This window comes from Carcharhinus amblyrhynchos, chromosome 8 (assembly GCF_965287045.1).
Source record: "Carcharhinus amblyrhynchos chromosome 8, sCarAmb.v2.hapA, whole genome shotgun sequence".
Lineage (NCBI taxonomy): Eukaryota > Metazoa > Chordata > Chondrichthyes > Carcharhiniformes > Carcharhinidae > Carcharhinus > Carcharhinus amblyrhynchos.
Genome location: NC_137331.1, coordinates 103,166,374 through 103,176,572, shown reverse-complemented (window position 1 = coordinate 103,176,572; position 10,199 = coordinate 103,166,374). Strand labels below are relative to the sequence as shown.

The following is a 10,199-nucleotide window of genomic DNA, read 5'->3' as shown; positions in this document are numbered from 1 at the left end:
CCAAGCCAGCCCAGGGCAGCCAAGAGGCAGGATTGGCACAGGCTTGTTGACTAATTGGGGTTGGGCCAGGTCAGCTCCGCAGGTCAGAAGGGGGACTTAACTCTCTGCCTCCACCTCATGATGGGGCGTGGGATAAGGAAAGAGCCATTCAGTCACAGAGTAGCAGAGAGAGGGGATAAGCTTCAGAGGATCAGATTGACATTTTGCTGACGCGAAAGCTGAATGAGTGCAACATTTCAAGAACAAATGTTACACAGGGGTTGCTAGGTAACCTCAGAACGTTGTGTCGGTGTCAGAACGTTGAAACACACACACAGAGTTCCAATGAATGAATGAATGGGTCTCTAGAGGGAGGGGGGATGTTTTTATTGTGTCTTGTCTACAACTTTAGATTAAAGTCGCTATGTGCCAAAGCTGGGGGGAGGGCTGCGAGCTGTCAACAAGGCGCCTGAAGTCCTCTCAAACCAGCAGCCTGTCCCTTTATTCTGCCAAGAGGGCAGTGGAAAAGTTCTGCAAGTGCAGGATGGAGATGGAGCAAACCAGCCACGGTAGGAAGAAACTGAAACTCAAGGGGAAAGAGCTGCTGTCCGTCCCGCTGGAGATATTCGAGCTGGGGGAACTGCAAGTGCTGGAGATGAGCCCGGAACGTGAGGGCTGCCTGAATTACCGGATGAGCAGCGTGCCCCGGGCCATCGGGCAGCTGGCCAACCTCGCCGTGCTGAAGCTGGACACCAACGAACTGAGAGAGGTGCCCCCCGAGATCGGGGCTCTGCAGCGGCTGGAGGTGCTGAGCCTCAGCAACAACCAGCTGAGCCGCCTGCCCGCCCAGACCGAGCGGCTGCAGAGGCTGCACAGCCTGCACTTGGCCAACAATCACTTCCAGGAGTTGCCCCCCGAGGTCTGCCAGCTCCGCCGCCTGAACTTCCTGGACGCCAGCGACAACCGGATCCAAACCATCCCCGCCGACATCGGCAACCTGGAGCGGCTGCAGTCCTTGCTGCTCTACTCCAACGCCTTGCAGAGCCTGCCTGACTCCATCTGCCGCCTGGGCAGCCTGTGCACCCTGTGGCTGGGCAAGAACCAGCTCCGGAGCCTGCCCAGCCACTTTGGGCAGCTGGCCAGTCTGGAATGGGGTCGCTCTCACTGCTCCTCTAACTTCGAGGACAACCCGCTGGAATCCCCCCCTCCTGAGATCTGCAGAGGAGGCCCAGAGGAGATCAGCCGCTATTTTGCTGGGTGGGATGACTGAAGACCAAATGCCCCACTGCATCCTTCTGAGTTTACTTTTTTAACAATTTGCTTGAACTACCGAGTTAAAAGTTTATTTGTTCGTCACAAGTAAGGCTTACATTAACACTGCAATGAAGTTACTGTGAAATCTATCCAACTGATCTAAGTTTATTCATTATTGTCACAAGTAGGTTTACATTAACACTGCAATGAAGTTACACTCCGGCACCTCTTTGAGTACACTGAGGAGAATTTAGCACACCAATGCACGGAACCTAGCATGTCTTTCGGACTGTGAGAGGAAACCGGAGCATTCAAAGGAAACCCACACAGACACGGGGAGAACATGCAGACTCGACACAGACAGTGACCCAAGCCAGGAATTGAACCCAGGTCTCTGGCTCTGTGAGGCAACATTGCTAACCATTGTGCCATCGTGAACTGATCACATCCAACCAAAGGAATATATAGTCACATGTTGGAGCAGAAAAACATTGATTTTCTCTGAACGAACCTTGACAAAAGATGGATTTATAAATATCTGCAGCATTAATGTTATGCCAATTAACTCTCCTCCTGACTCCCCAAAGTCTGTCCGCCATCTACAAGGCACAGGCCAGGAGTGTGATAGACTATTCTCCACTTGCCTGGATGAGTGGATCTCCAACAACAATCAAGAACCTCAACACCATTCAGGACAAAGCAACTCACTTGATTGGCATTTCATCCACAAACAGTCACTCCCTCCATCACCAATTCACAATGGCAGCAGTGTGTACCATTTGTGGGATGCGCTGCAGGAAATCACCAACACTCCCTAGGCAGCAACTTTCAAACTCGTGACTGCTAGCATCTAGAAGGACAAGGTCAGCAGATGAATCGGAACACCACCATCTGCAAGTTCCCCTCCAAACTGTACACCATCCTGACTTGGAAATATATCGATGTTGTCTCAGTCTTGCTGGGTCAAAACCCTGGAACTCCCTACCTGCCAACATTGTGGGTGCACCAGAGAGTGCAGCAGTTCAAGGTGGCTGCTCACCAGCACCTTCTCAAGGATAATTAGGGATGGGTAATAAATGCTGGTCTAACCAGTGATACCTACATCCCATAAATGATTTTTTTTGTGCCTCTCAGAAATCTTCCATTTACATTGCATCTTATCAGTGACATTGAAAATTATGGAGATGTTAAAATCACTCCTGTTTCTGGGGCAACGTGGGCTGAACATGTACTCAGAGAGAGAGATAGACAGACAGATAGACAGACAGACAGACAAATTTGGGATAAGGCCCTCGTTTGAATTAAATGCCAAGCAAAAGACATTAGTTGGGTGCCTTCTGTGCAGCCACCAGCTGATACCTTAGGAATTTAGCCTTCCCTTACTTTAAGAACATAAGAAATAGGAGCAGGAGTAGGCCATCTGGCCCTTCGAGCCTGCCCCGCCATTCAATAAGATCATGGCTGATCTGTCGTGGCTCAGTCTCACTTTCCCGCCCTCTCCCCATAACCCTTAATCCCCTCTCTTATCAAAAACCCATCAACCTGCTTCTTAAAAATATTTAGCGAGGCAGCCTCCACCACTTCAACGGGCAGAGAATTCCAGAGATTCACCACCCTTTGAGTGAAGAAGTTCCTCCTCAACTCCGTTCTAAACCGCCCCCCCTTTATCTTGAGGCTGTGCCCCCTAGTCCTACTGTCTTTTTTGAGCGGGAAGAGTCTCTCCACCTCTATCCTATCCATCCCATTCATCATCTTATACGTCTCAATGAGATCTCCCCTCATTCTTCTAAACTCTAACGAGTACAAGCCTAGTTTATTCAGCCTCTCCTCATAGCTCAACCCCCTCAACTCTGGTATCAGCCTAGTAAACCTCCTCTGCACTCCCTCCAAGGCCAAAATATAAGACTTCAAAAGCATTTAATTAGCTGTAAAACACTTTGAAAGGTTCAGTGGTGATGTAAATACAAGTCTTTTCTTTCTCCCCACAGGTAGGTCTTGGCGAGTTAGAGTAACAAGCCCCAGCGGACAATAGCCTGGTACTTTTATCTCTCCTGACATGACAAAGTAAAATAGTAAGTCAGAAATCAGCCTCCCATCCATTGACCTCTGTTTACACTTCCTGCTGCCTCGGCAAAGCAGCCAACATAATTAAGGGTCCCACACACCCCAGATATTCTCTCTTCCACCTTCTTCCGCTGGGAAAAAGATTCAAAAGTCTGAAGTCATGTACCAACTGATTCAAAAACAGCTTCTTCCCTGTTGCTGTCAGACTTTTGATTGGATTTCCCTCGCATTAAGTTGATCTTTCTCTACGCCCTAGCAATGACTGCAACACTACATTCTGCAAGCTCTTGTTTCCTTCTCGATGAATGATATGTTTTGTCTGTATAGCGCACAAGAAACAATACTTTTCACTGTACATTAATATATGTGACAATAATAAATAAAAACTATTTAAAAGTTTCTTATGGACCGAGTCAAACAGTCCCTTTCAAAACCACTGGTTAGGCTGCTAAAGAACAATGGATGGAGCATACGTAGTACCACCTCCACCCAACTGACAACGCATTTCACTTCAAGAGTCTCCAACTATCGAGGACTCAGATTTGTACATGAAAAGTACCCAATTCAGTTAGGGCACCCCACTTATCTCGAGTTTGCTGTCTCCCAAATGAGACGTCCATCTGGTGCAGGAGGACACAACCCAGAATTCTCTATCCCAAAACACTAATCCTCTTAGCCCAAGAACAGTGCAATAATATGTAACCCAGCCCCACACACAAGCACGAGTATAAACTGGATTCCAAGACCTGAGTGTAGGAACATACATTGGCCATTCAGCCTATTTCACCATTCTATTAGACCTTGGCTGATCTGTATTTCAGATCTATTCACGTGCTTTTGATCTGTATTTCTTACTTAAAGAAATCAATCAGTCTATCACCTAGCATCTACAGCCTTTTAAAGTGGAGTGAAAATTGGAATTCTCTCCTATAAGTGAAAAAAAGCATCCTGATTTCACTCCTGAATAGCCTGGCTCAAATTCAAATTCGAATATTGAAATAAATATTGTTCCAGATTCAACCAATGGTAGAAATACCTTCTTTGTACATACCATATTGAATTATTTTATATTAAACATCAATCCACACTGTCTAAATTCAAGTAACACAACCCATTTTATGCAATTTCATACTTAAGCTAATTAATATTTTGTTAATTAATTTGTCTTTTTTGTAACTTGCTACTTTATTCCTTCCAGGTCTTGATGGTTTGAGTTATAAGAAGAGGCTAAATAGACTGGGACTTTTTTCCCCTAGCATGTAGGAGGCTGAGAAGTGACCTTATAGAGGCCTATAAAATAATAAGCTGCGTCAATGAGGTAGATAGTCAACATCTTTTCCCAAAGGTAGAGGAGTCTAAAACCAGACGGCATATGTTTAAGGTCAGAGGGGAGAGGCAATTTTTTCACACACTGTGTCTGCTAGAGATAATGGAGGTGGATACAATTTTGTTTTTTTAAAAGGATTTAGACAGTTACAAGATAGGTACAGAAGGATATGGGTTAAAAGCAGGCAGTTGGGACTCGTTTAATGGTAAAAAGTGGGTGGCATAGACAAGTTGGGCTGAAAGGCCTATTTCCATGCTGTAAACCTCTATGACTTTATTCCCATTTACATAATTTTACTTCAACTCCCAATATAGTTGTTCATTTATATGCTGCAAAGCTGAGGCACAAGTGCAGAACTCGGAGGAACAACAGAGATATGTGCATTAACTTACAAAAGAATTTGACAAACTGCCACATAATAGATTTGGTAGCAAAATTTAAACCCATGGGATGAAAGAGGCAAGGGTAGATTCAATGTGGGCGAAGAGAGATGACAGAGAGCAGTGGTAAATTCTTGTATTTCAGCCTTGAGGGAAATATATAGTTCTGTTCTCATGTATAGGACTTTTCTTTTAATAGCATAATTGGCAGTAACGCAGCTGATGAAATATAGTGCAGAGAGTTGTGATCTGATGCAATTTGGAAGGAAATATGATCCTCATATAATAAATGATACAATTTTAAAAAGGGTACAGAGACCTGGGGCTTCACATACGTCTTTGCATGTGACAGGACAAATTGATAAGGCTGTTTATAAAATGAATACAGAACTTTTGGCTTTATAAATAGAAGACAAGAGTACAAAAGCAGGGAAGTTTAAGCTAAAGATTATAAATCAGTAGACTCATAGAATCCCCACGATACCCATCGAGTCTGCACTGACTCTGCCACAGAGCATCCGACCCAGGCCCACCCCTTGCCCTATCCCCATAACCCCATGTATTTACCCCACTAATGCCCCTAACCTACACATCTTTAACAGTAAGGGGCATGGCCAATCCACTTAACCTGCACATCTTTGGACTATGGGAGGGAACTGGAGGACCCAGAGGAAACCCATGCAGTCACGGGGAGAACATGCAAACACTACACAGACAGTCACCCAAGGCAGTAATTGAACCCAGGTCCTGGCGCTATGAGGGAACAGTTCGAACCATTCTGCCACCATCCCACTTCGAGTTAGATTTCAACTGAAGTATAATGTCCAACTCTGGCAGTGCACTTGAGGAAGGATGTCAGAGCTTCAGACAAGGTTGGGAGATTTTGTTTTAATTCTTTCCTGGGAGTGTGGGTATCACTGGCAAGGCCAGCACTTATTCCTCTTCCTTAATTCTCCTTTAGAAGGTGGTGATGAGCTGCCTTCTCAAACTGCAGAAGTCCATGTAGTGTGGGTACATCAAGAATCGTAGAGTTTTACATCATAGGAAGAGGCTCTTCAGCCCATTTGTCTGTGCTGGCCATCAAGCATCTATCTATTATGGTCCCATTTACTAGCTCTTGATCCATAGTGTATGCTGAGGCATTTCAAGCGCTTATTTAAATGCTTCTCACATGTTGTGAGTGTTCCTGTCTCTACCACCTTTTGGGTAGATTTCCAGATTCCGATCATCCTCTGGGTGAGCAAGTTTTTTCTCAAATCCTCTCTGAATTTCCTGTCCCTTACATTAAAACCTATGCCTCCTGGTTATTGGCCCCTTTATGAAGGGGAAACGTTTCTTCCCATCCACCCTGTCTAGGTCCCCCATAATTTTGTACACCTCAATCAGGTCCCCCCTCAACCTTCTCTGCTCCAAAGAAAACAGTGCAGTCTCTCTTCATAGCCACTTTCTATTCGAGTGGGAATTCCTGGTTTCTGACCCAGTGATAGAGCAGGAATTCTGATATAGTTCCAATTTAGGATGGTGAGTGACTTGCAAGGAAACTTACAAGCAGTAGTGTTTTCATGAGTCAACTATCCTGGTTTTTCGAGATGGTAGAGGTTATATGCTTGGAAGTTGAAGGAGCCTTGGTGAATTAGTTGAATGATGTTAGAGATGAGGGGATTCATTAATGTGGAGAGATTAAAGAAGCTGGGATTGCCCTCCTTTGGGCAGAGAAGGTGAAAGATATTAAATAGAGGTGTTAAAAGTGATGTATACTTTGATCTATTTAAACTAGTGCAGCGGGTGGGGAGGGGTAGGGGGGGTGGTGGTGGTGGAGAACAGTTGGTAACCAGAGGACACAGATTTGAGATAATTGGTAAAACAAGTGAAGAGACTTATTTTTTATTCACAGTGTGTTGCCTGAAAGGGTGGTTCAAGCAGATTCAGCTGTAGAAAAGAAATTGAAAAGCACATTTGCAGGGCCATAGGGAAAGAGCAGTGGAGTGGGACTAATTAAATAGCTCTTGCAAAAAAAAAACAGTACAAGCACCATGGGCCAAATCATCTCACACTGTGGTAGATGGACAACACTTGTCATGACCCATGAATCATGGCTGACCAAGGCAGAATGGAGTTTAACTCTCTGTGAGATAACAAGCTACTGCCTCTCACTGACCAGCTTTACAATTTTATGGCCACTTGACCATGTTTTTAGTCATAGGCAGCGTCTGAAGTGGTGAGGGAAATGATGGCATGGAAGTTTGAAAAGAATGGAAAAACACCAGGGGTGGGATTTTAGGCCTCGTTCGGGTGAGATCGTAAAATCCCACCTGAAGCCAATGAAGATTTCCGTTCTGGGGCCCCCCCCACCCCCGCCTCCCCAATTGATTCTAGGGCAGGCGAGGTACTGGGTTTCAGCCAAGAAATAAGAAAACAGTACTTAAGAAAGGAAAGAAAATCATTTGAAGAGAACTAAATTAAAACAAAATTTTGGGGGAAATGGGTGCCAAGGACTATGAATACAATATTAGAATATACAAAAAGGGGTAGTCCCTTTAGCCCATTGGAACATTACCCCCTTTCATGGATGATCTTTGCCCTACTTCCACAAGCTTTGGACCATTTAAAACTTTGTCTGCCTCACCTTCTACTGTTGACCATGTTTACTCATGTAACCACTGTTAGTCATGTTTATTTATGGTCATGTGACCTTGCATAACCAATAAAGCATCAACCTTCTGAATTTATTGAACAAAGCTTTGTCTCAGATCACCCATCTTTAGAACACTAAGGAAACTCTGAAGCAAAGGGAAAGTTCATATCAACTCTGACGCCATTACTGCAATGAAAAAAAAAGTATGGTGTACTGTTCTGAGTATTGACATTGACATCTTGGAGTTGATTTTAAACCCCATTCGCCTTCTGATTGGAGGAGGGGCAAAACCATGGGTGGAATTTTCTCAGAAAAATTCCAAGTGGAAAACGGGTGAGGAAACATAAAGTTTTCTTGCCCGTTTTTCCAGCAAGGTAACTGGTGGTAACTTACGGCACTCTGCAATACAGAGGCCATAATGTAATTCTTGCCAATGGTGGGGGAACACCTTGGGTCTCAGCTCATCGGAAAGCCAGCTGCTGAGCACTCTCCCTGCTGGAAGATCAGTCACTCTCCCCCCATGGATTTCATCAGCAAAACCGGGCTGGCGAGCTCGGGAGAGGCAAGAAATTGAGCGCAAATCTAATTTTTGCCTCTCATATTTCCCTCTACGCTCCTTGAATAGCGCAGCAGGGCGGAAAATCCACACCCCATCTGAAGACACTCAGCAGCCTGAGACCACATTGTTCCCACACAGCAAGGCTTCATCTTCACTGACACTGTAATCAAATCTAAAAGTTGAGTAAATGTGCTACGACCCCATATTAACTCTCAAATTCAGGACACCTGCAAACCCACAGTTTTACTATGGTGGAATTTGGTGAATGGTTAGGAGAAGCCAAACTAAGTGTCAGGAATTTGACATCGCCTGGAATCCATGTAGGGGCGGAAAAAGCAAGAGATCCCCTCGGCACCCCCGCACTCCATTTCTGTCCCAAGACCACTCTCTTTGAATGCAATTGCAATAGTTCTTAAAGTGATTCCAGCATCCAAAGGAACATACGTCAAAAGAACAGAGAGGAGAACATCAAACCGGTTTTGCATTCCAGAATATGTGGCTCATCTGTGATATTCTTCATGTCTACATTTATACATGGAGGATAACCACTTGAATGCAATGCAGCCAAAGTAATCTTTTACCCCAAAATGCCATAATCTTTCAAATTTAAAACTCAAACATGGGAGAATAACACTGGTGAAATCAGGGCATTTGTGTTGCGATGTTTGATTTAAGGATTATGAAAATGAGGTGAAAATGGTTAATAAGGAAAACCTCTCCAAGATGATCCACAGAAGTGGAAAATAGACTTCCAGCTACCTTTTGTTTGTTTACTTTTTAGAAATTTCTAGGGCAGCCTAACTCACGAGCTGAACTATACAAGAGATACTGCAGGACTCATGCCAAGACTCACTTTAACTAATTTTATAAAACAACTGCCTTGGCATCCTCACCATTTGTATGTGTTAAGAAGTTAATAAAGTTACAAAGGTAAAAGATAAAGCTGTACCCACCTCTCCATTCTTTGTGTTGATAATCCAAGCTGACAGAAGCCCTTGTTTCCAGGGTAGACAACAAAATACAATAAAAATTAAGCCTGTGAAATAAGAGTTTACATTTCCTGCAAAGAATTGAGGATTAGGACACCAAAGAAAATTCAACTCGATAATTACCAATGACTCACTCGGTTTCTGTGGAAAACTGCAAGGACATTTCCATAACTCAATAAGTGTTATTTCTATGCAGAGATTATCAGGAGATTTAATAATCTGCTGGGAGGTGAAATTTCCAATGAACACTTCCTTAATTATTGTCTGCCAATGCATTCCTGCTGCCTCGGCAAAGCAGCCAGCATAATTAAGGACCCCACGCATTCTCTCTTCCACCTCCTTCCTTCGGAAAAAAGATACAAAAGTCTGAGGTCACAGACCAACTGACTCAAGAACAGCTTCTTCCCTGCTGTCATCAGACTTTTGAATGGATGTTTCTCTACGCTCTAGCTATGACTGTAACACTACATTCTGCATTCTCACCTTCTCTATGAATGGTATGCTTTGTCTGCAGTGCACACAAGAAACAATACTTTTCACTATATGCTAATACACGTGACAGTAATAAATCAATCAAAAAACATAGGAACATGTGCCAGAAGAGACCCTTATGTTTAACCTGACCAATAATACCATTGTCTGCACTGCTTCTCACAATAGATGTGTGATTCTTCTGAAAATGTCAGGTAATTACTTATGGAGAAATCGCTGTATAAGAACAAAGAAAATTACAAACAAGAACAGGCCCTTCGGCCCTCCAAGCCTGCACCGATCATGCTGCCCAACTTAATTAAAACTCCCTACCCTTCCAGGGGCCAAATCCCTCCATTCCCATCCTATTCATGAAGTGGTCAAGACACGCCTTAAAAGTCACTATTGTATCTGCTTCCACTACCTCTCCCATCTACGAGTCCCAGGCACCCACCACCCTCCATGTAAAAAATCATTCATTTGAAATTGATCAAGAAGAGACATTTCACCATTTAGACTTCAACAGTGTTTAATAGTGAGA

At 44.0% G+C, this 10,199-nt stretch overlaps 1 protein-coding gene across 1 annotated transcript; it reads left to right on the top strand.

The window, feature by feature from the left end:
• The first annotated feature begins 452 nt into the window (after positions 1 to 452).
• LOC145347080 (uncharacterized) lies at positions 453 to 2,615 on the top strand. Its single transcript, XM_080194986.1, has one exon. It carries the CDS (start codon positions 524 to 526, stop codon positions 1,247 to 1,249), a length of 726 nt encoding a protein of 241 aa, XP_080051112.1. The 5' UTR covers positions 453 to 523; the 3' UTR covers positions 1,250 to 2,615.
• Positions 2,616 to 10,199: the final 7,584 nt, after the last annotated feature.

Excerpts from the sequence above, each read along its gene's own strand:
- LOC145347080 (XM_080194986.1), top strand. The coding sequence starts at position 524 with ATGGAGATGGAGCAAACCAGCCACGGTAGGAAGAAACTGAAACTCAAG.